At 38.0% G+C, this 25,997-nt stretch overlaps 3 protein-coding genes across 5 annotated transcripts in view; 1 reads left to right on the plus strand and 2 right to left on the minus strand.

The window, feature by feature from the left end:
- plcl2 (phospholipase C like 2) overlaps positions 1 to 8,711 on the minus strand; it is a 40,813-nt gene extending 32,102 nt beyond the window's left edge. The window contains exon 1 of the mRNA XM_079469759.1: positions 8,110 to 8,711. Within this exon, the coding sequence (XP_079325885.1) occupies positions 8,110 to 8,334 (225 nt within the window). The 5' untranslated portion in view covers positions 8,335 to 8,711. The remainder of the gene's footprint in view (positions 1 to 8,109) is intronic.
- A 1,875-nt stretch (positions 8,712 to 10,586) lies between these two features.
- Positions 10,587 to 13,951, minus strand: LOC306902113 (cysteine-rich venom protein pseudecin). The gene is made up of 8 exons (XM_079470422.1): positions 13,869 to 13,951; positions 13,628 to 13,694; positions 13,228 to 13,328; positions 13,004 to 13,094; positions 12,369 to 12,511; positions 11,921 to 12,006; positions 11,644 to 11,726; positions 10,587 to 11,513 (listed from the first exon to the last, which is right to left on the minus strand). The coding sequence occupies exons 2-8, from the start codon at positions 13,689 to 13,691 to the stop codon at positions 11,371 to 11,373; spliced, it is 711 nt and encodes a 236-aa protein (XP_079326548.1). The 5' UTR covers positions 13,692 to 13,694; positions 13,869 to 13,951; the 3' UTR covers positions 10,587 to 11,370.
- A 4,151-nt stretch (positions 13,952 to 18,102) lies between these two features.
- Positions 18,103 to 25,997, plus strand: part of rftn1b (raftlin, lipid raft linker 1b) — a 70,144-nt gene continuing 62,249 nt past the window's right edge. For 2 of the 3 annotated variants that reach the window (XM_079470262.1, XM_079470263.1), the window contains exon 1: positions 18,103 to 18,562. The gene's annotated coding sequence lies outside the window, so the exon portion shown is untranslated. The remainder of the gene's footprint in view (positions 18,563 to 25,997) is intronic. The other variant, XM_079470264.1, reaches the window with a different exon arrangement.

Raw genomic sequence — 25,997 nt, forward strand, 5'->3', positions numbered from 1 at the left:
TGAGTTTTGAAGTATAACTTTTAAGATGCCAGTCTTCAGCAGGGCTGAGTTTTATCCTGCCAGTTTGTCAACCTAATTTAGAGAGGTGTAATTCAATATGATTGGAGGTAAAGAGGAAGATATTTTTTCTTTTTATGCCATCAGTGAGGAAATAGAATTAGGTCATGGCTTTGTTTCTTTTGTTGCTAATAAAAAAGACATGTTCAATAAAAAAAATTGGATCAGTTTAATGTGTCAGTTGTATCTATGTATTTTACACAGTTCTATTGATTGAAAGACATATTTTGAGTTAGAAATAAGTTGGGGCAGTTAGAATATACAATTGTGTTGAATTGGTAATGGAGTAATGCTTACTTAACAAGCCGAGTTAAATAAATGGCTGGGGAATGATTGTTTAAACTAAGTATCTTCAGTCACTGTAACTCGGTTATTAGTACATTCAACTTAAATATTTTATTCCATTCCATTATGGGCTCAAGTACATTGAACGTAGTCCAGTTCACTTATTCAACTAATGCTTCATTACTTAAAAATTTTAAGGCAACGAGTTACCTGGATTTTTTTAAGTAGATTCTACTTATCCGGGTTTACAGTGAAGAGTCTGAGGACATCACGTTTCCCGAGTTGTACACTCTTGAAGAAGCTTCCTTCCATCACTCGGGACACCTTCACAACATCAGTATCCAACATCCACCTCCTACGCACAGCACACAGCAGCAGGGCGCATCTCAAGATGCTCATGAAACGTGTGAAGTGTTCCTCGCGGCTCTATAATAGTGCCACAGACTGCCCTTTTCACACACAAGCTCTTTTATTATGAAGAAAGAGTCTAATTAAAGTCGTCCCTGATGAATATGAACATCAGCATCAGCGTGCTGGCGGCTCTTTCTTTCGTCAACCACGGAATTGACACAAGCTTTGAAAATGTTTGCTCAAAGCAAACACCCCACGACGCCTTTCAAGTTAAACATGTCCAGTTCATGTTTCTCACTCAAAATGAAACAACTTTCTCAAAAAAAAAACATAAATTGATACCGATTTAAAGCTGCTATTTGGAAATTATTTTGGTAAAAGAAGATATACAAATACATCAAAAGTCATCAATTGCAACACTATGCTTATAATAATGATTTATAAGTTGAGCTGTCAGGTACAATTTTGTGAAAAATGGCACGTGAAGATAGTACATAATGTAACCTGCAATTTTAGGTTTGAAACAAAGATGGCAAAATATAAGAAAAGTTGTGAATTGTAGTATTTAAAAACATCTTGATTCATTCCAAAGGATACAAAAACACTGCATTACAGGCTGAAAAATGTGCCAATTTATAATTAAAAGTCTTTATTTTCTTTAATCTAAATACAATTATTATATTTTTTCATTTGATCTTGTGTTGAAAAGTTATTTCGATATCCAGGTTATTTCTATCCAGCTTAAAACAGTACACAATTACTCTGAGAGATTTCAAAGTATAAAAACATATATAAATAAATAATAAATCTATAGATTTAAATGAACAGAAGATTTGTGCTGATGAAAAAACTATTTAAAATAAAGAAAATAAATGAAACACAGAAACACCCATTACATCTGTGCTGGCATTGACATTATGCTGTGTGAAGAGAGAACTGGTCTACCTATCAAGCTTACATTAGGTGAAAATGTTTTGCATAACGCTGCTCTGGAGCAATGCACAAACCATATATAGGCCACAAACAAGTGGCGGACCCGGAACGAAGTTCACTCATCTAACACAAGCATCTCATGCTGTCTAACACAAAGTGCACATTGACCTTTTTAACACAGCACACGCCTGTTAACAGACACAGCGGTGCTTTCATATACAAAACACTACTACAGTAAACTGCTGATGTCAACATGTGCTACAACAAATCCAATTGCTCAGAAAAACACACAACTTTTGTCATTGAGGGTTTATACAGCAACTGTATGAATGTTTTGAATGTTTGATCGCGGCCGTGAGCATCTATAAATTAAAGCGGGGGTTGTTTGTAAATGAGAATTCCACATCGTATTCTCGTGTATTCTAACTGTGTGCCATAAAAAAAGAAAATCAAAGATGAGATCTCAAATATAGAAACAAATTCTCCTAGACATCAATGAGATAAACTTAAAGCAAATTGAAACGTCTCATATGTGTCTGAGATATTTTTCCTGAGAAATCTCATAAACGTCTCACTTCAGAAGAGATCTAGACAATGTCTCAAACTGAGTCAATATTATAGATTTCAACATGATCTCAAACATTTCTCATCAAATGCACCCAAATCCAGATTATTTGGAGAGCTCCATCAAATCTTCTGAGCTACAGATGAGCAACCACGGTTTCTTTTTCAGTCTACTTTTGTGATATCTACAGCGAAACCAGATGGACCCAATGTGGTGTGCTGTCAGATTTTGTTGCCTCTAGGCTGATGTGAAACATGACTTTCACAAAATGTTTTGGAGTCTTAAGTTGTTCTCTATTCCAGGTAAAGAAGCTGTGCTTGCATGCCTGTTGCCTGGATAGAAAATAACTTCCCGGGGGCCGTCGCCAAGCACACTGTAGCATATAGTGGGATTAAACGCACTCTTGAACAGCTTGATTCTCATCGCATTCATGTCACACACCTCATACGCTTCCATAACTATTCTGTGATACAGAAGCATCACAGATAGTAGGGCTGTGCAATTAATCGAAAATGAATCGCAACATGCAAATTTTGGCCAAAAACAAAACAATCGAGGTAAAACTGAAATTAAAAGCCAAGTTTTTTCTACTTTGTATGTTGTTTTAAGGGTTAATGAGTAATCCTGTTAAATAATCGGGATCTCAATATTGGCAGAAATAATCGCGATTAAGATCGATCAGACCTTACTGATGTGATTCTGGTAAATATGTTCAAAACCTCTATATATGGCTCTTTCTTCGCTGGAAAGCAAAAGAAGATATTTTGAGAAATGTCAATGGTGTTGTTCGGTTACCAACTTTCTTTAAAATATCTTCTTTTGTGTCGTGCTGAAGAAAGAACGTTTTTCTTAGGACATTAGGATGAGTTAATGATGAAATGATTGTTGTTTTTGGGGCGAACCATCCCTTGAACCGCTGATCACAGACTGTCTGGATAAAAACGTTCTGCTGAATTCGGAAGAGAAGGGCTGACAGATAGGCGGGTCTCACACTGTCAGCAATAACAGCATTTTAAAAACTGCTGTTTAGGTAAAAAATGAAATGGTTTATGCCACAAAAGAGATATTAATTGTGTAACTCTAAAAAACGGGGTTTGGTGTGGTTAGACTCAGTCTGGTATTGAATAAGAGATTGAAGTCACTCATTTCTTCATAACCTTACATAATGCAGCGGGATGTTGGTACAGTTTAATAACGGTAATAGTGAATACAGCCGACGCCCATGAGACATTTATAGACCAACATGAACGGTCAACAACCGTTAATGTTGAAACCACATCCTCTGACAGCAGTGGACGACTTTTTACCAAACCACAAATGTACACATTATCAATACTTGACAATCATTTACCCGCTACTGATACAATCTGTTGACTGCCAGCCACTCCATTTCTTTCTTGCTTAAAATGACACTTTAGTTTTGATGCCAAAAATGGGCTTATGATTACAAAGCGCTCTGTGTTCCTGAAAGCCCAAAATGTTCTTAAAAAGGTAAAAATGCAGTTTGTACCATTTGCATAATAACATGATGGATCTTGCTGGATATGTGGCTTGGGGGTTGATGCGTGCAGTGCAGCATCACGCCGCACGCTTCTGACAATGCTCCTGCGCAGACCACAGGAAGTGAGCAAACTGAATGGAATTAAAGTTTCCTCATTGGCATTTTTTTCTTTTAAATGTATTTAATAAATACATATATAGGTCGCTGTTGTTTTCTATGCGTTGAATGAATCACTAAATATTATTATTATAGAGAAAAACTTGAACATTTGAAGCTAGATTTTAGTTACTAGTGATGCTCACTATTATTATTGCCTCATACTTATTATAATAATAATAATTATTCTTGTTCCGCCAAAATTTTGGCGCGTAACTTGTCCCGCAGCTTTTGTCGTAGACCCATGAATGAGGGCTCAAATCGAGCGGCCCATTGAGGAATGGGGTGCTATGACTTTTATAAGCGATCTGGTGGGGGGGGTGCGATAGGGGGGCAAAAGACCACCCGAAAAATCCTATTGACTTAACATTGCGCTGTATTTTGACAGGTCGTAGCTCCGAGCGAGGCTTTCGTAGATACACACGGGTAAACGCATTTGAGGAGGCTATCAGGCTCTGTAAGAACATACATCACAATAGGGTGTAAGTTGTACCCCTGGGGCGTAGGAGTCACCCAAAATTCCCCCTTAACAGGAAACATGCCCATATAAGGCGTAAAACATCTTGTGTTGAAGTACAACTAGAAGGGCGTGAGCTCCTTTTACCCAGTCAACCGATCGCTGTCACATGATCATAAGCTATTATGCCACGCCCATAGCAACCATTTACAGCAACCCATAGACTCCCATTATCAAAAGTCCAGGTGGATATCTTTGCAGCAGTGTCGTAGAGATATGGGGGTGGCCTCATTTAACTCAGGCAACCAATCAGTATCCCAGGAACTTAATTTAGCTGCGAAGCCACACCCATAGCAACAAAACATGTCAGCCTAGTAAACATTTAGCAATACCTATATCTCTGCATCGGAAACATCGTAGAGACATGGGGGTTGGTTCGTCATAGTCGTATCTTAGAGCATCATCAATTGGCAGATGTTATGCCACGCCCATAGCAACCAAACACATTAGCCTAGCAACTATTTAGCAAGACCTGTATCTGTGTGTCAGAACATCAGAGAGACATGGGAGTTGGTTTGTTTCACTCATAGGTTACAGTATTATCAATTGCAGATGCCAAGACACGCCCATAGCAACCAAACACATAAGCCTAGCAACCGCTTAGCAAAACCAATATCTCTGCATCAGAACATCGTAGAGACACGGGGTTGGTTCGTTTCACTCATAGGTTACAGTATTATCAATTGCAGATGCCAAGCCATGCCCATAGCAACCAAACAGGTTAGCCTAGCCTTTTAGCTAAATGTATATCTCTGCATCAGAACATCGTAGAGACACGGGGGTTGGTTCGTTTCATCAATTGCAGCCACGCCCATAGCATATATTTCAGAGGATCTATTGATAGGAAATGCAATATAAATAGCTATGTCTTCAGAGGTGTATAAAGACTTTACATAATGAAGCATTATGTTTTTATTATCTTAGACAGAGTTATTTTTATCTACATACACCGCGGGTCCCTAACATGGAATTCTCCATGTTTTTTCTACATTAGCCCTAGACAAAGAAACTACCCTACGGAGCTTGTTTCATAAATAAGTTATCTCCTTCAGCAAAGAAGTGAAAATGTGGTGCCATCTTATTCCCGTGTCAGCCACTGTAGTGCTTTGAAAGGGATGTGTGATCTGTTAGTTTAAATTCACAACTTCACCACTAGATGCCGCTTAATTTCATACACTGGACCTTTGAAGTGAATTTGCAAACTTAAAAGCATATTGCATCACATATTGCACACCTAATATACAACACATATTTGTCAATACTGATACATGTCAGATGTCTTATACAAGAGAAAGCAGGAAAAGGAGCTCAAAAAGTTAACAGAAACAGCAGTGGAACTTGGAGAGGATTGATAGTGTATACTTTGTTCTTTTCATCATGACAGGCTATTGTGCGGCCAAAGATCAGTCAGAGCTTTCCTCGACTCTACAAGACACGAATGTCAATAGCGTCATCATATATCTGCTGGTGGACTGAGTATCAAAGTTCAGCATCATCAATGACACTACAAGAGAACTTTCAGTTTTATATATATATATATATATATATATAGACATATATGTATCCATTAGTGGGTTACAAACATCTCTGCACTGTACATTTTGTCCAGCATAAGTTGTTGTGAAACAGTGTGGGGTTTGTGGTCGTGAGAGCTAGATTCTAATGCACCACTATTCTGGAGATACAACTTATATATATATATATATATATATATATATATATGAATAGATGTTTGTTTATTGATCATTTCGCTGAGTTGTATTGCAATTGCTTTGTCCTCGCAACTGCAAACAAAAAGGATTATACAGCTCAATGTGCTCACTGTAGTTCCTTTTAAATCAGATGAAACGTTTGGCAAATCAAACTGAATCGTTCAACAAGTGTCATCAGTCTATATCTCTATCAAACAACTCGATTCAATAAATAAGCTTAGATCATTTGTTTGCTAATTGAAACGAGTATGAACTGTATGACAGACTCTAACTTTGTGAAAGTCATCTTAAAAAGTTGGTAATAGACAAAGACAGGTTGTTAACAAGATAGCATGCATCAGATATATGTCTAGCTCTGTTGTGGTAAATATATAATATGATAGAAACAGATTTCAACATCTTATGAAAAAAAAGAGCAGCTATTGTTTAGCAAGCGGTTAGTTTATGTAGGCCCGATGGCATGATGGCATAGAAACTGCTGGTCTGCTGATGCTTAAGAAGGTGCTCAAGATGTTTCTGTGGTTCTCTCGTGGGTAGGCAACGGGCCGTTATGAGAGGTATGAAAACCTTAATAAAAAAAAACACAGTTTCACGATATTACAACTCAATAATGTGGTCTGCAAACAACTTTTCAACTGGACGCAATTTTATTTTTAAGCATGTATTACAGGTTTAAATAAAAAAGCCTTTTAATGATAATATTCTTTCATAAAACACTGCTCATCCCTTAGAAACGGTATCACAGGAACCTTGACTCTTTAAAACCTAGGTATACCTTAAAACCAGTAACCAGACCGTGCTTACTCGTGGGAAACCTTCGATCGATCTCACCACATAATCTGACTGAGCTCTTAAAACAAATGATAAATCTTTCCACAGGAAACACAGTAGCTCGTACAGGAAGTAAAAGCCACGTTCAGTGAAACATCAGCAGAGAGAAAGCGTTTCCTCTTCTCTTCTAAACAAGCCTTACGACATTTGTCACATGTATTTTTCATGCCTAATTCAACACAGAAACTTTCTCACAGAGGCAAACGTGATGGAAACAGCCAAACTGAATCGAAATAAAGGACGAGGTTGTTTAAAAGCTGCACAAATTATGTTAGGCAAATGATCTGTTCGCCTGACTAAACTGGAGATGTAATGACTCAAGTCTGTTCAAATCATCATCTTCACGCTGAGCTGACAAAATGGCTTTATGTGCCTCAAAAGTCAACAAGGGGAAGTAAAGCAATATTTTCTGTCACAGCTTTCCAACGGCTAAACATTTTCCACTAACACGTTAAAATCACCTTAGACAGCATGTTTTACAATGAAGACATGTTGTTAACATCGAAGGTTAGAACAACGTTTTAGTTCGTTTGTCAAACACATGACAATCGTTTTGTCATTTCCTACAGTTACATTGGTGGCTGCAAAACACACTGAACGTGGCTTTGATGAAACTCTACAGTATGAAAACGAACTCATTTAAATAACCAAATAATGTCACGTTAGGGAATAACTTTTATAGGTGAAACCAATAAGTATGTGGCCAAGCAAACCGAGTCATGTTCAATTTCAAGAAACATTCAGATGTTAAAAAGCTCGTTTAAGCTAAATTAACATTAGTTACATGAACCTGTGCTGAGGTGCAGCATTAAATGCCCAATACTTCCCTCATAATTATAGGCCAACATACTAAATAAGTGTCAGGAAGTATATTTACAGTGAGCTTAGTCCAACAACAACATATCTCTGAACTAAACATGCCTGGAATGGCTGATATGTTTGTCACAGTTGTCAACACTGACGTCGAATATGCAAGAAGGTGCATGTGACTTCAATTCTCTTAAATGTGGATTATGAAATCATAAAATGCTCATGAGGAACATATGATCTGGTCGATGGGGAAATTGAATGTCCACGGTGGGCTTTGATTTCCGTGCATTCGCAAAACCCTCCAAACCTGTGGATGTAGCTACTCAATCGAGTATGTGTGTGTCGGGGCGAGGTTTGACCCTTAAACTATCATTCACCGTGCAGGATGTACCTTTATAATGCTCGTCTTCCGCGGTATGCCAGTTTTCCCATCCAGCACGACCGATGGGATGGCCGTTTCTAGCTCCGAGTTCTCAGTTCCACACGTCCCGCAGTCCCCGTTCGAGACCGACACCTTGCACCCGTCTCCGCCGCCCGCCTCGTCGCCAGGGTGGGCTGATTTCCCGCCGCCGTTCGGCGATGATACCCCGCAGTTTTCGGCGACAAACTCCGCCATGAGCCCCGTACGCGCGCACAGCAGCCTGTGCCTGGCAGTATTAGCTGTCGGTTCGAGAATCGAGCGATTGGAGCTCTCGGAGAGACGCGAGGGAGAAACTGTGAGCCATCGCAGGTTTAATTCCCGTCAGTGTCGTTAGCGCGGCTGCGTCTGTCGAACTCGATACATTGTATCTCCGCGCGCCGCGTACGAAACCGAATGTGCGAGTGTTACAATGTTGCAACGATACAATGTTGCAATTGTTGCACCGCCGAAGCCTTTCTGACAGATACTGCCATCTGCTGAACTCACTTCACATCCAAATAACACACAGCCCGCGCACACTACGCGAATCTAGACAAACTCCGAGCCGTTTGCGCGGTGGTGGTACGTTTTTGCTGGCTTCACATGGAAGTGCGCGCACGCATGTCAGGACACATTTGATTCAAACCACGGGTGTTGCTCAATAACTGAAATATTCGCTGATATATCGATTATTCGTGTATACATTCTACTCCAACAACCTTGGACTACATTTACACAATCTAATAAAAAATTTGAGCTCATTTTAAAATGACGTAGCTGGCATTTTGTTGCACTTGACAACTTTCACCAACTAACGTCAAAGTTAAGTCTCCTAGTAACTCCTAACCATAAATTAACCATATTTGTTGTAAAACTTGTTCATTTAGATGGTAGCAATCTGCCAGTAAATAAATAAACGTGTTGTACTGTACTAAAACCATGGTCTGTGATAGTCTGGTCTTTTAATAAAAAATTGTTTTATTTGACCTTTTCTATTCTGTTCTGTAGTTATGTACACCGTGCAATCATTTTAAGCTCACTTTCAAAGAGTAACACATGTCTCAGCCACACAATTCATGTCTCCAAAGGTGCAGGATGCCAAATATATGCCAAAAGCATCAGGGCTCTATTATTGACCCTTTGTTATTGTAAGTTATCATGCCAACAAGCATCTCTCCGATATTTAATAAAGTAATCAAAACCACAACATACCTTTTAAGAGTGTAGCCTACTTAAATAACGGCAATAAAATCATACTTTGTTTATACAGTCAAATAAATGTCTATGGCTGGATTTTAAAAGAGGGTTTATGCATGTCATGACAGACGTCTGTTGACAACCTGCAGCTATCTTGCACAATAGCTGAAAATGTGTGCTGAGTTTCTGGATTAAATCACCTGACCTGACTTATAAATCTGACGGCTATACAAAGATTAAACAATCTTTGATCCAGTACAGTACTTAAACTACATGCAAATTAGCCAGGATGATGACCAACTAGCTGTATGTCAGCAAGATTGTTTCTTAAAACAAGACATTTAGTTGTTTCCCCGTTTACAATGATTTATTGTGCCATATTGTGGACATGAATGTGTCCAATAAGACTACACATGTACAGGACTTCAGTCAAGATCAGTCTCATGCAAAATAATACAAACCTACAGTTTGTCACCGACTGTAGCAACAAGAGTTATTTGTGGCCAAAGATAATCCTGGCACAATGCACAATTTATGCAATTGGCGTATTTAATATTTTATCAGTATGTGGGAAGGAACTGTCCAGTGTTGGATTTGTGTAATTGCTAAAGATGATTTACATGCACATAGTAAAGTTTTGTAATGTATACATGAACCTGCAGATATACATATTTCTACCAATATTATATTAATTTGACATAAAATATAATACAAGCCATTTGTTATTACAGCCCTGAAAAGTATGTTGTCACTATGTTTCAATGCAATGATTTAGATATTTACCAAGCAGGTAAAAAAAGTCATATGCCCCAAAAACACAGCAGAAAGCTGCAGTTAAATGCTTAAATATTGACACCTAATTTTCTCCAACAAAGGAAATAAAAAATGTGCTTTGTTCGTTTAGTGCGAAACAGAGCCACCTGCTGAAAACTCTCTGTATTACAACATGTTCATAAATTAGGAAATAATATAATATGGTATATATATATATATATATATATATATATATATATATATATATATATATATATATATGCAGGTATACTATGCTAACTAGTGTACATAGTGTATGTTTGCTTATAGTCAATGTTTTCTTGTACAGCTGCTTTGTAACACTGATAATTGTAAAAAGCGCTATATAAATAAAGCTGACTTGACTTGACATAAGTGCAATACTGTAATATTTAAAGCATGGATATCTTCAAAGAATAAATGCGCTTATAAAGTTTTACATTTCAAGGCTTATGGTATTACAATACATACAGATTGTTGAAGCACACATGGTTTTCATTTTTATTATATATAAGAATGTTGACATATGCTAGATTATGAAAATTGGTCAAAAAACTACATTTTGGGGTAGTAAAACTGTACATGTTTATTCTTAAAATGTTAGCTTTTAGTGTGTGTATGTTGGAAAATAATCAGTTACAAAAAATATTTTTATAGTAACTGTTTTGTGTTTTCAGCAATTTACCTTGCTTGTCAAAAACTAAAAGTCTGGACAACCTATTTCATTCCTGACATCTAAAAAAAATTATTATGGTGGCACCATGTCCATCAAAATTTGAATGGATCATTAAACATGTTCTCCAAGGTGGCTTGAGTTTTAAATGGTAGCAACGCATCTTTACATTCACTGTCTGTGAATTGAATCATTTATAAACCCTAATGACTACAAACAATTGAACACATTTTTAGACTATAAAGACTGTACAGAAAGTATAGTGTCTGAGTTTCGTCTGTGTCTAATTTATTTGAGTTGTTCTTGAAACTCAAAGACTCACAGAACACAAATGGTCTTCTTTGTATTTGATTGTGTAAGATTTACTAAAAAAACAAATCAAATTGTGCAGTGCTGTTTAATCACTACATTCCTGTTTATTCTTTATGTTAGAAATCAAATCATATTTGAGGTTATTCACATAATACAAATTACAAGATGTATGTGCCGAAAATGATTCACAAATAAGCAAATGTCACAGTTTAGGACAAAAACTCTATAGGGGGATGATCAGATTTGGCAGCCCTTTATGGAAGACAACCCTAAAATATTTATTTACGTGCAATAGGGATGATTTCATTTTCACACAGACAGCTAGCAGGACACGATTTGTTAACATAGTCGTTGTCACAAGTGGCCTCTTCTTTCATTGCATCACAATTGATGTATGTGTTGATATACAGACAAGGATTAGCTTAAGAAAACAAAGAGAATCAAAAGTCAATAAGGCATAAATACAAATACAAACATCCTGTAATACAAACTGTGACTTCACTGGTTATGAGAAATGTGTGAGACTGTACAGTAAACCGACATGTACTTACTGCAGAGGTTGTCTTCGCAGTTTTGGGGGCAGGCGGCACACGGGGCTCCCAGTGAGTATGGTGGTACTCCTTTAAAATTTCCTCTGAAATGAATCAACAATCAATCTAGTTGTCCAACACATTTTCATACAAGACAACTTAATATTTATATTTTTTGATAATATTTCATAACAAATTGATCTTATTGGAAGAACATCCGTAATATTCTGAAACGAAAAAAAGGCATCAGTGAGTAGATATAAAATAAAATCTAAAGAGATAAAGTGCAGTAACATACGCGCGGAAATAATGGCACCCGTAGAAGTAATTGCTTCCGCACTGAGCCACGGCACAGCCGATCTCATAAGAGCTGTACCACACCACCTTAAATATTCACATGAGAAGTAGAATTTAGTTTGATAAACCTCCATCTTGAACCTCGAGCCTGTGATTTGACCTTTAACTAAACTTTAATGGTCGATAAAAAGTTACATATGAAATACACATTCAAAAATAAAATGTATTATATATTTCTATTGCATTTTATTTTTAGAAAACATTGGCATGTTTCTCTTTGTCTGCTGACAGAGGAATCGTATAGATTTATAGTAAAGCTCAAGCGATTAGCTCAGAAAAAACACTCCCTGGCTCTCAGACATTTAAGCAAATAAGATTGTGAATCTGTCTGGTGCTTATGATGCGCAAAGAACACGTCGCCCCTTTATTGTATTTGTGTATTTTTTTACCTGTGTGTAATGTCCAATCGATTTATCGTTGGTGGATCCAATAGGAAATTCATAATTCTTGACTTCACTGTGCCAAGCAGACACCACATCGCTCCACTGATAAACCGCAGAGGCCGCGAAGAGATTTTCACCCAACTCATATCCTGTCAATATAACAGAGACATTGCAGTTCAAAACACACACATTTACTGTAAAGGGACAGTTCACCCAAAAATACAAATTCTGTCATCATTTACGGACCCTCGAGTTGTCTCAAAACTGTATGAATTTCTTTGTTCTGATGAACACAGAGGAATATATATGGAAGAATGCTTGTATACAAACAGTTCTTGGCCACCATTGACTACCATATTAGAAAAATGACAATGGTAGTCCAAAGTGCCCCAGAACTTTCTTCAAAATATCTTCTTTTGTGTTCTGCGAAAGAAAGTCACACCTGTTTGAAATGACAAGACGGTGAGTAAATGATGACAGAATCTTCATTTTTTGGGTGAACTATCACTTTAACTGTCGTCTTATAACAGAACACATATTTAAAGTGCAGTTTCATAATAAAAGTATGATTTAGTTTTGTATTTCTCTGTAAAAAAAAAAATTTGAAACTATTGAATTGAGGCGGACTGTAAGTGCGGTACCATCAATCGTGCGGGAGCTCGGGGGTCCGTGTGTCATGATACACTGACTGATCCAGCCTTGGGCCGACTGAGCTGCGGCGTCACTCCAGCTCTGAAAATCAGACAGAAGATGTGAAACGATGCCTTACTTTTAACCAGTGCTATTCAACAGAATTTCAATTGCAACCTTGATTTCTAATTAATAAGTAAATGTATAATTTGATATAGTAAAGCAAATAGTTGACCATTTTCAGCATGTTGCTGGCTGTCGGCTCCACGACTCTTCTAAAGGCGTTGTGAACATCCACAATCTGCTGCTGTACAGACGCCAGGCTCGTACTGACATCTGCGAGGATACACAACACAACAGTCAGTTTGAGGTTGTGTCTGATGATGTAAATACACGTCTGATCAGATGTATAGTGGGCAGTGTGTTGATGTGTAGTGCTCACCTGACTATAATCGCCACCGGAGGTATGAGACATGCATGAATCGGACAAATATTATGCGTTAGACAATTTCATCACAGTTTCATTTGATAATAAAATAGGTCATTACTGCAAAAGCAGTTCCAAGTATTATATGATCAACGAGACAGCCCATTACATGCTCCAAAAAAAGAATGCAAATGTATTGAAATTGTACTTACCACACTGGTGGCAGAGCTCACGTGGAGCAATGCAATGACATAAAGCATCGACACAGTCATTTTCTGCAATCGATTCAGATAAACGATATTTCAAAACAAATAATTTGTCCTAAATATTCCTTTAAAGACTTTTTGGACTTTAACTGATATAATCCTTTTTATTAATGACTATACTCTTTCACGAAAATATGATCAAACTTTTGCAAAACGAAGCTCAAGGAGAGCTCTAACCCTCACCTGCTCATATGAATGGAGATGTCTCTGCAGTTGTGCTTCAAGCGTCTCAATCTTGTTTTTATACCTGCAGCATCTCTCACCAAAGAACGAGTTCATTTGTCAATGTTGACATTCATGTTATGAAACAATAAAAACTTGAGAGGTTTATAGTAGATGCAAACACGCGATTGAAAGCGGGAGGGTGTTTAATTCACAGAAGAATGGAGCAGGGCCAGTAAAGACCTAGCAAACAGAGCAATGAAACAGACAACGTGGCAGTGGATTAGACCATTAACTCAATGAATGCTGATTATACTTCTATTGTGAAGAGCTATTAGTCAAAGTAGGGTTATCTCAAGAAAATAGAAACTAGATTTGCCCTTCTTTCAAACACCCACGGCGTGTTGTGTTCGGGCTCTTTTAGTGTAATGCCCGCCATTGTGTGTTGTCATTTGTCAGGGAAAATAAAAGGTTTTCTTGACACTGTAACAACACATTCAAGTGGATTTGTAACTAAAATAAACTATTGTACAGTTTCACCATGACTCAGAAGATTCGCTTACACATGTGACTGAATGCACGATCGTGTTTAAATTTGTTTCAGATGTTTTCAAACAGCTCAGTTTAATTCGCATGTTTACAGGACAGACGTAAGAAAACTTTTACAGAAATTAAGACTTCGTGAAAAAAAACAAATGATGAAATAGGGATGCAGGATAAATGATTGCACATATCCGTGTGGCTATTAGAACATATTTCTGGGTTGCTCTGGAAAAACATATTTCGTTTGTTTATTAAATAAACATTATACCAGAAAAGTGTAAAAGTTAAAGAATCTTGAACTAGTGTAAAGTAGTAAGACATAGTTTTCAGGGGACAAATATAATGTTCAGTCTCAGAAAATGTTATATTCATATTTAGGTACGGCATATCGGCCAATAAGTCGGCTTCCAATGTACAAGAATGATAGTTTATAGTTATCGGCCAAACTTTACATATCGGTGCATCCCTATTATGAAATACATGGTGTTATAGAACATGTGGTATTATTGCAAATCTTCCATAGGAATGCGCATTGGTATTATCTGTTTAAATGTCTGCAGGATTTTTAACAGCGATACTGCTAAATCATTTTCTGCTTAAATCATTTTGTGTGTCAAATTTCTGTAAGACTTGTGAAGATACTGTGAAAAATACTATAATTTATATAGTTTTTAAAGTAAGACCTAGGATAGATTACATAGAACTGGTTTATATGTCATTTTCAGACCTTAACAATTAACTCAGTTAAGTCTAATTCCATTTTTTTTATAATTGTACGTATTTTTTACTATATCAATCTGACCCAGGAGTGGCAGGTTTATATTCTTTAACTGCATATTTCTTGGTGGACTTTGAAACAACAAAGCCTAAAGCTTATCTGAGTACAATTGATGAATGATAAATGATATTTACAGTGCACTTATCAAATCCGTCATGTTCTACACGGTCACTCGGCTAGTCACGTAACATTCAATATTACTTTTCATGGTTTGAAATAATCAGATTTGGGATTTGGAATGTCATTCGCATTAAAGTCTGAAAAAGATCAAAGTTAGCTCATATGCCTCAAGGCGGTTATCGGCGTAACTGCAAAACATTTACTTGCAATGACAATTACTTGGTTACAAATATAGGATGGGATATCAATGATACACTGAATAAATGTTCGGTCAAGTCAAATCTATTTGGTTGAACATTTCATTTAACTGTAACTCAATGTTTTAAATCTTAAATAAACAGAAATGACTGGATGACAAAAATAAAAAAAGAATATTACAAAATTAACATATTTTTACATAATTTCAAAAACAACAAGACCATGAGCACTAGGGACTTATAGACCCCTTTGCAAGACATAAGCGTTGGTCAAAAAGCACTTCAAGTTAGTATTAGTTCATATTCATTTTGTATCTTATTATTTATTAAAAAGATATTGGTTTAGCATATTGATTCGGTTATAAATGTTCACTGTATTTTGTTTAAAGTCACCATGAAATGGAAGTTTTGATTGACTTATTTTCCATATCCTGCCGAGTGAAACAGCATCTGAAACGAGAAGAAATGTGGGGCGGGGCTTTATTTTGCTGTACTTTTATACTATTTGATTGGTTTGTTGTATGTCATGTGAATGCCTGGCCATTGGACAGTGAGTGTTGTCCTACGTCTTTTTTTGTTGCTTACATCATGTGATGAAGAGTTGTTGTTAAGAGGGGGAGAGAGCTTAATGTTTTGAAGTTAGGATTACAAGTGCAAATGAATATAAAAAAATAACGGTGTGCACGGATAAATCATGAATAATAATCACTGCAACACTGTGTAAAACACTTCGAATTTTCCTGTTTGATTTCATGGTGACTTTAACCGTTTATGAAAAAAACTGAAACAGGAAGTTCTTCTGGACCAGCGTTGTTTTTTGTCTTCCAAATTGGTCTGCATGTTTACCATTAAATGTGTTTTTCCTTTTTGTGAATACTGTAAATTACATAACATAGACATTAACAATTTTATCTTATCGTTCGCGTTGAAGTTGTGCAGTCAGAAATCGAAATAATAAATAGTCCATGTACTCTCTTCAATAATATGAGCTCATAAAAACTGCTGGTATAAATGATGAGTTTTAGACGGAGAAGACTGCTGTCGTTGATTAAATCCCTCATGTCATTTGCAGCCTGTATAATTTGATTTCATTTATTTACCCAGACATAAAATAAACACAATAAATAAAAGCATCTGTCCTCAAATACCTTCCACCAAAAGAGCAAATGAAAACATCAGCTTTAATGTAATACGTATTGTCAAAACAGTTTTGAACAGCAGATGGCAGAGTGGCATCAATATTACAGTTCCACAGACGTCGAGTTTGAGGTTGTCTTAACTTAATCCAAGAATTGTGCATGTTTTCATGTTTAGGAAGAAAGGTGAATTCACAGGTTTTGATAACAGTGGCCTACGTGTGAAAAAACACTTTCATGTTAATCAAAGTGTCAATACAAAATATAAAGTCATTAACTACATTTCTTGTGTGTCTAAAGGACGTTCAGGGAAAACTGTTCAAATCGCTCTAATGTAATACTAAAGTTTGAGTAAACTGCTCAAGAAGACTATAAATTTGAATAAATCTAGATCTAAGAATGCTCCAAAGATCATCTGTTGAGCAGCCATGGATCCAAGAACATCTCTCATTCTCATTGTCTTATTTCCAGAATTTAAATGCTTTAAAAGTAGTCTGCCATTTGGGAAATAACACATACACAATGCCGTATAAAATATACAGGGTTAAAGTGTTGTGTTTTAATAATAAATTATGCAATTTGACAGTCTACCTCATAATAATCAGCAAGTACACTTGACGTAACTCAGCTGCCACAGGAATTTCCTCTTCCAGAAATATCTGAGCACTTTCATCTCACGTCTGTGATTAATTTGTGTCCTGCGGTCGGTTGTGTACCTCTGCACACCGAATCAGTATCTGCAGCCTTTGAAATATGAACATCAATCATCGCATGTGCCTTATGGCCAATATTCTACATAAAAACATGATGAAATGGGTGTTTGTCAACATCGCAGAGACGTGATGGTTATGAAGGTAATGCCTGAATATTCTTTTAAACGTGCCATGTGGTTTGATCCAGCCGGGACGATGTGTTTTGGTGAAGGGTGACCGTGTGCGTTCCGTGTCAGCGGTCCGCGCCCTCTCTCGCAGACCCTTCTGAATAATGGATTCATAGCTATAGGGGGCCACAACCAGGGTTCATAAAAAATACATTCCACAGTCTGGGGACGGCAGATGCAGACCAACTTTCTCACCTCTGAACAAGCCACAGTTACAGAATCCTGTTATTGCTTAGGAGACTATTCTCGGTTACTTTCATTCAAGCATCAACTTTGTCTGAAATGTTTCTTGGACCTTTGCTAAACTGCAAAATTACAATTCAAAGTTTGATTTGATGATATGTTTGTTCGGATAAAATCTTTGTTAATCCGAGCACAGTTTGAGAAACTCATAGGTATGTCATTTTATGTATTTGCCTTTCCTCTCAATCCTCAGCTGAGTTTTTATCACTGCGTTGTCATAGCACAGTTATTTCTAACATTCACTTCTCCTTTCACCTCCTCTTTAACATTTTTTCTTTCGGGTATTTCCCCCCCTCTCTCACTCCGAGTACCTCCCTCCTCTTCAGCCTTCAGTTGGTGGGCAGGAACTGTGTCGGTTGCTCAAGGAGCTGCGAGACAGCGAGCGAGAGAGAACAGTGTCTGGATCAGCTTGAACTGTCATTTCAGACATTCAGAGAGAGATAGTGAAAGAGAGCAAGACAGAGAGAGAGAGAGAAAGAGAGAGAGAGAGCACAGCAGGAGAGGGAGGTATGTCAGAGGATGTGGTTTCTCTGAGCTTGCAGAACATTGCACATACTTTGAGCCTGACCTAAACAGCAGCACGCGAAGTGTGTTTCATGCGCTCCGTTAGCTGCCTACCGCAGGAGGACCCGTCCGCTTGGCATCTTTGGGGAGCACGGATCTTACTGGTGTTTTTGTGCAGACACATCAAAGGAGATTTGTATCCAGTGACCATCCTTCTTGCGGTTCACACGCCGGTCAGAGGAGTCGCTGGACAGCTTGACTTCTGATCAGTGACTTAAATTTGCAGCGTCTGCGTGCCGGCACCTTCAAGACAGGTAACATTGCTGTTTGTGTTTCTCCCCGCTGCATGTCAATAAGTCTCAAACCTGTTCAAAACAGAGTCGATTTTTATCGCTCTTTCATAGCCCAGGAGAATGAATAGAGTTCTCAGTCACGCATGCAGTCATTTTTAACTTGAAGTAAAGTAAAAGATGTGTCCTCTGGAAATCTTCTGATTACGAATAAAAACACAGGAAACAGTGGAGCTACCGTAGACAGTGTAACTCACATTATTTGGTTTTGGAAGAACTTCAGATGTTTGTGTTCACTTCAGTGGCGCCGTTTCTCCAAAACCTAGGGTATGGCAAAATTTCCTCTGGTCACACAGCAACGACATACCACAGTAAAGTAACCATAAATTATATCACATCACATCACAAGAATCCACGAAACTGAAAGAAAGAATGCAGGAACATGCACAGAGACTTTCAGATAACAGACCCTGCCCTCATATCGTTTCTGCAGCAAAACGGCGACTCCAACAAAATATCTACTAAACCATCTGTCATTTATACTGTGTGTGACAATCGCGTCAAACCCAGAACCAGATGTTGTCATAACAACCACCAACGACTACATTAATCGGGTACGAGTCTAAAATAAACGCCAAACGTTCAATGAAATTACAGCAAACAAGATTAAATGTAAAACAGGTCTTAACTTGTCGCAGTGCCGTTTATCGCATACGTAACGGCGAGGTTGAAGCAGTGCAAAGTCTGTGATTCCAAGTGAAAACACAGGTAATCCAAATTCTGTGAGAGGCCGGATATTTAGTGCAATGATCTGCGACTGCGCAACACTGGCACATGGAGTACATTTTTTGACTGTTCACAGATGACGTAACAAATATTATTCATCATACAATATTTATACATCTGGCTCGGGAAGATGAGATTGTCATGTGACTGTCAAAATAAAAAATGACAATATGTCGACATTAAAGACCTCACTATACCCCGTACATTACCATACACTTTATTATTAAACATATGTAAGGAATTTTTTAACAGTTTCTTCATTTCGTTGAAAATAAATGTCTGCATGATTTAATAGTGATGTGAAAATGTAGACAAGTGAAAGTCTCACTGCACCATTGAAGCTGTTGGTGAATGAGTGTCCTCTTTAATGAGCTTCATTATGCACACTTAGTTTCCACTGTTTTGTCTGAATGCTAGAGTATGGCAACTGCCATACGCCAACGCAGTGGTTCACTTTAAAATCTTTGACTTACAAGGAAGATTGTGGTATGTTGCAAGTACAGTGTGAAATATCATTTAGATTTCAGAAGAAGCTAAGAAACTAGACACATGAGATTACTGAGGTCTCTTTCTTAAGAGACATATGTGAGATCCATGAGGCTCTTCATTCGTGATACACAAATCCTCCTGTGTCAACTGAGATATTAGCTCTGTATTAAATAGATCTGTATTAACACGGTTTGTCCATACTTTCTGTCATGAAGGGTACCCACAAAGACCTCACAAAACCAGCTGTTTGCTTATTATTTCACCAGTTAAAATGATCAACCGTGGGAGGAAACCACAAGCCACAAGTTTGCCACCGTGTGATGCTTGACACCAAAAGATCTAATAACGCACAATGGGCGCGCTCCTAAAGCCGACAACACAGATCAATGGTTTTTATTTTTCACTCTCGTGTCACGTGTACGATCCTGACAGGAAACTACTCCCCTGACTTTACTGCTTGACTTTTGGCCTGTTGCTCTTTCACATCTAAAACAATGTTTGGGGAGAGAACGAGAATTAAAAGTAAAGCGTGGGAGAATAAAACATCGGACGCGAGCCCTACTTGCGCGAGATAAAACCCCAAGAAGCTCTAGAGATGAATCGCGTCATCAGTTTACAAACACCGCTGTTGTATTATTAGCTGCTAATTGAGTTGGCTTTCATGCAAAAATGCATGAACAAAAATCACGTGAATGTTGCTGCTTCAATTAAATAACTTCTTATCTTTCACCTCGGACCGTGGTGGATGTGAAAATATGACGCGACACAGGCACGGCCAATCAGAACACACTTGACATTCACACTTCTTCTTTATTCCGTTACTGGCCGTTCGCTATTTCATGTTCATGCGGTTTATGCCTAGTGTAATTATAAAATGAAAACGTACTAAAAGCTCCCCACGCTTCACACTTAAAATGTCTACTTTCTATGGCAAAATAATTACATTTCTTAACATTGGGGAGGAGCCTGATTTTCCGTTCCTGTCAATCATTCCATTCAACTCTTCCCATTTCTATTTTATTCGTATTTTAGATAGTGCTCTTGTAGTTCCTATAGTTTCAACACTTCTTAGTAAACGAACTATTAGTTTCAGCCTTGTGTTCACACCAAATGCGAATGAAGCGTTAAGCGTGAGTGATTTACATGTTAAGTCAATGCAAAGACGCGATAGACCTACTTGCGGGGCGATTCGCGCGAATTGAGCTTGAACTTTGGCGGGTGTTCCGCCGCACCAATCAGGAGCTCTAGTAGTGACTCTACTCACACTGACTCTAGAATCTGACGCGCTTATGAATTGGTGCGTAAACTCAAAATGTTCAAGCGTCCAACTACGCGCAAATAGCGCGATTTACCGCGTTTGGTGTGAACGCTCTATCAGACGTCATGGGCCGTTGGCACACTTTTCTGGAAAAACTTCAGCAAGTTCAAAGTCGTCATCTGATTGGTAGATTTTTGGGAGACGCACGTGCCGCGAAGCCGTCTGATCTAAAAAGTAAGCTGATGTGTTTACAATTCATCACGATCGACTCTTAAATTCTCAAAAGTATGCGAGGTTCTAACTTATCGGCATATCATCATTTTGTTCACTTTTGAACACACTATTATAGCCTTCTGTTCAGTTATGTGGAGCAAATATGGGACCAGTTTACTCGATGGCTTCTCTGTGCCGAACCATGAGGACTTTCTTTGTTTGTCTGGTCTTTCTTTAAAAGAAAGGGATTTCTTTTAAAAATAAATTGACGACCACTGATTTTTCAGCAGATTTCTCTATGGCTAAAACATCTAGACACATTGTATATATGAGCGTTCACACTGACACCGGATTAACACATTCCTGCCCTACTGTATTAATTCAATGTAGCTCTTACTGAACATACATGTCTTCAGATCGCTACAGATCTCTTTCAGTGTAAACGCCTCTGGAGGAAAAAAAGGTAAAAAATGAAAAGAGAATACAAATCAGTTCCAGATGGCGGTACAGAGGTTGTGAGCGTTCAGCCCTCAGGAGCAAACACACAGAGCTGCTGTTGTCATAAAGGAATCTGGAGCGTCCAGAATCTGGCTAGTCAACTCCGACCCCACACAAACTCTATTAAAGTTTACTGTTGTTACAGTAAACAGTAGCGAAGAATGCCGACTTCCTCTCTCATATATGATTATCAGCAGAAATGTATAACAGCTCGGAAGTTGCTCTTTCAGTTCTGTTGAAGAGTTCTCAGTTATGTTCCAAGTAATAAAATCACAAGTGTGATTACTGAGAAAGTGAGAGACAGTTCTCAGATAACTCTAAATAACTCTAAAAATAGTTGACTTACAGTTGAGTTGAATAAAATGATACAATTCTTGTGACAACTTGAGGAGGATATTTTATCGTTCACCAGAGAAGAAATACATTCAAAAATAAGATGCATGTATTAATTCATCTTTCGTGTCACAAAGAGCATCACAAATGATATAGAATGTAGAAACAGTGACGATTTTGTCTTAGCAAACTACTAAATGGAATCGAGCTATAAGATGAATGTGTCTCATGGCTCAGATCATTTTGACTGTTGCTGGCAGATTTGCCTATATCTTTGAGAAGCAGGAGACTTTTCTGAAAGAAGGAAAGGTCTGCATTTTTATCTTACAGGATGTATTAAAGAGTAACTACACAATGTAATGTTGCTGGGTGTGAATGTAAGCAGTCTGCGGAGTTGTAAAGCCTAAAGTGAACGAATAACAAAGTTATTGGCTTGGGAAAGAAGGAGTCGACTCTGAATCACGCAGATGAGTCGTCTGTCGTTCGAAGTTCGGTTTTGCGCCAGATGTGCGTCACTCTGTGTAATGCCCGCCTACGTACTATTTGCGACACTGTGATGCTGTACGCAGTGGACTAATAACAGCGGACTAGACCATCTGACCAATCAGATCAGAGTAGGCTGAGAGAAAGAGGGGGAATACAGAGATGAATCGGCGAAGAAATCATTGGTGAGTCAGTTGAGAAGTAAGCTAATAATAACCTTGAACATAAACTTGTTGTTGGACAATCCATAAACCAAAGTAGGTTCATAAAAAACGATATTAAAGATATCTATTTTCTTGTTTTGGTTGCTGGTAACGGCACCCAGGATTTAGGTTAGATGTCATGCTGTTAGACTAGCTTGATTTGCTTTTTTCATTCCAAGAGAAAAATGTGTGATTCAGCATCAAAGTTTCACAACGAAAGTTGACTGTTGACACATCAAGGGTTTGTTTCCTGGATACAGTTCACTTCGGTTCAGTGTTTAGAGATCATTTGCTACTTAAAAATGAGTGTCTTTCTTACAATCCTTCCGCGAATTTCATCCCAAAAAGTGTGTACGCATGCACGGTTAAAGTCTAGATAATAGTAATCCCAATAGTTATGTGGAAAATTCCATTTGCACAATATCCATTTTGTATGTACGCAACGTTTATACATCACGCCCCAGATCTCTTTGTGTAGCTTTTGATAACTGCATCTTTTCTACCTGTATCCTCATCAGCAGCTGGCCTGCTGTGTTTAGATCATGATTAATACACGTCGAGCTCCAATATTTTAGTAACCTAATTAGAACAAAAAAAAATCTTCTCTTGTGCTCAATTAAATCTAATTTAGATAATTGGAGGGCCTTAGTGCATTCGAAACTTAATTACGACTTTCAGGAGACGTGACTCGCGAAAGACCGCCGCACTATTTGTCACTGTCTCTCTCGAACCTCTCCGCCAAAAGCTTTCCTGAGGTCTTTGAAAGGCCCCTCCTCGCATTCAATTAGGACCAGCGTTGCGACTCTCTCCCGAGAACAGAGCTCCGGGAGCAACGCTCACCCTCTCCTGTGATTAAACAGCCTACAAATCAGATGTCACACTCACTGTTCTCCGCACCTTCTCCTCCGCTGAGTCAGTCGAGAGGATAGAACACAGCTTAGCCATGCGTCTTGATGGAAGATGAATAGTCATTTTTGTTCCTCCCCCTCGTGAGGTGCCACATCGAAGGGATTGAGCTTCCCAGATGCATGAGAAGATTTGATTCTTTTACCACAAATATTCAGGCAAAAGCCTCGGCATAACAGAGAATAACCGACGTAAGAAATATGCGAACTCTGCTGGAAAAAACACGCTTCCGTTATTCAAGGCGAGAAATTAAAGGCCCTTGAATAGTTCTTGAAGACACGTTGGGTCGCAGTGTAATGAGCTGTGATATTCATTTAGGAATGCTTAAGAAGGACGCGCATCAATACTTTGTGTGAACGCATAAGAACTTGGGCTTTGTTTTGTCGTAATACAGAAATGGCTGGAGGCGAATGCAGATCACACAGCGATTATTTTCTTTGGAATGTGCACATGTGGTTTTAAGGGAAATGAGACAAAATGCGATCATATTTACTGACTAATACTGACACATTTTCTCACACAACCGCAAGTTAACTTCCGGTCTCTGTTTGGCTATAAGATAACCATTTATTTTATACTGAACTTAACTTATATTCAATATTTTCTTATTTAAATTTTTTAATTAAAACTACAAAACCGTCTATATGAGTAAATATAAATGTTTGGGTAATTCAGTTATACCTTACAAATGAAAGACTTCATGTCATTTGATCATTTTCTTAATCTTGAAATTTAAAGATTGATAAGATCATATTTACATCAGTGCAAAACATTGTCACATTCAAAACATGGTCCATTTGAAGCTGTTATAAAGAACTGATCTGAGTGCACATCAATTGAATTGTAGGCTATATTAATGTGACCCGTTGTGATGTTGCTTGGCAACCTCAAACAACTCATTTCATCACTTTGCAATCTGCTTTAATAACAAGCCCTTACTATCATCTTGACTTGTTTCGGACACGTCCTGCATGTATTTTTACAACACTCCACAATTTTCTAAATAACATTAAAGGTCATTACATTAATATTCACACAAGTACAAATAATAAACAGGTTGACTTACATAGACACCTGGCTCGTTTGATAAATCAACGAACAGCTGTGAAATGGCACATAATCGAAATTATAACCGGAGAGAATAAAGGCAAGAGAGAGAAATGAGAGAACATGACAAATATCTCATGAAGGGTGGATTAAGGGAGAAATACACAGACTGGAGATATTGCTCTCTTTTCTTCTTTTAAGTATGAAATCGTTGTCAAGGGGCTCGTTCCCATGGCAATTCCATCCTCTGTGTCTGGGTTTCCAGCATGGCCGTGCCCAGACCTTGGACGCTGAGAGGATGGGTTTTCTGGGTTCACACTGAACAAAAGAGGAAGTGTCTCACCACACACCCCCTCCCTCCCTTCATCCCTCTCTCTCTCTCTCTCTCTCTCTCTCTCTCTCTCCTGTCCTAGGGCTGCAGCAAAAGGGTTTATATTGAGACAATCTCTGAAAAGATTTTCAGTGTGTCTACATACTGCATTTATTCTATAATTGTGGCTTTTATTATACACGGGTTCCAATTTCTTCTAATTATCTAAAAAAGCACTGAAGGAGTCTGAACTTATGAGGGGGTCCGGAGCTGGTGGGCACATAAAGCTGGAACGCTTTCCCAAGACACCAATTAGACCCAGTCTATGTCTAAATTATACTGTGACATCTTATTTAAGCTTGCCTTTCTCATTTCTTTAAAAACACACACATACCGAATATAAAACACAGTGTTTGTATGTGTAACTGTCTTTTAAAGAAAAGATTCAGCCATTAAGCGGACTGCGGACTGTTCCGAGTCATCTCACTACTTTTCTGATACTTTCATAGTACATTTTAAAAGACTTTTTCTTAAATCTTAAATCTTTTAAAATACTTTTTCTTAAAATGTGCAGGTTAGGGGTCTTTGTTGGGGGCTGAGCGTCTAGGAAGGAAGAAGGAAGCTAAAACAGAGGCATTGCCTCTCACCCCAAGAGAGCATTTTCCCTGTTGAACGGAGACAAAAACAGCACGGGAAACGGTGCCTTGTGCCGCCTCGCCTTATTTGCCACATTAAAGAATGCCGGTCAAAGGAAGAATTGTGTTTTTGAGTCCGAGTGTCTCTCCAACAACAGCAGCAAGTGTTCATCAAATTGTATTTCATTACACAAAGAAATGAAGATGCACAAGAAATATGTTTTTTTTGTGTATTCGAGTTTACTCAAGGATTCATATAGAGTCGGTCATGAATTCATGTTGTGATATTATTAATACA

Source organism: Barbatula barbatula, assembly GCF_947034865.1.
Source record: "Barbatula barbatula genome assembly, chromosome: 12".
Taxonomy (NCBI): Eukaryota; Metazoa; Chordata; class Actinopteri; order Cypriniformes; family Nemacheilidae; genus Barbatula; species Barbatula barbatula.

Excerpts from the sequence above, each read along its gene's own strand:
- LOC306902113 (XM_079470422.1), bottom strand. The coding sequence starts at position 13,691 with ATGACTGTGTCGATGCTTTATGTCATTGCATTGCTCCACGTGAGCTCT. Across the intron at positions 13,329-13,627 it reads CTCTGCCACCAGTGTGGTAA|ATGTCAGTACGAGCCTGGCG; the intron begins GTACAATTTCAA and ends GTATCCTCGCAG. Across the intron at positions 12,007-12,368 it reads CGATTGGACATTACACACAG|GTGGTGTGGTACAGCTCTTA; the intron begins GTAAAAAAATAC and ends TGAATATTTAAG.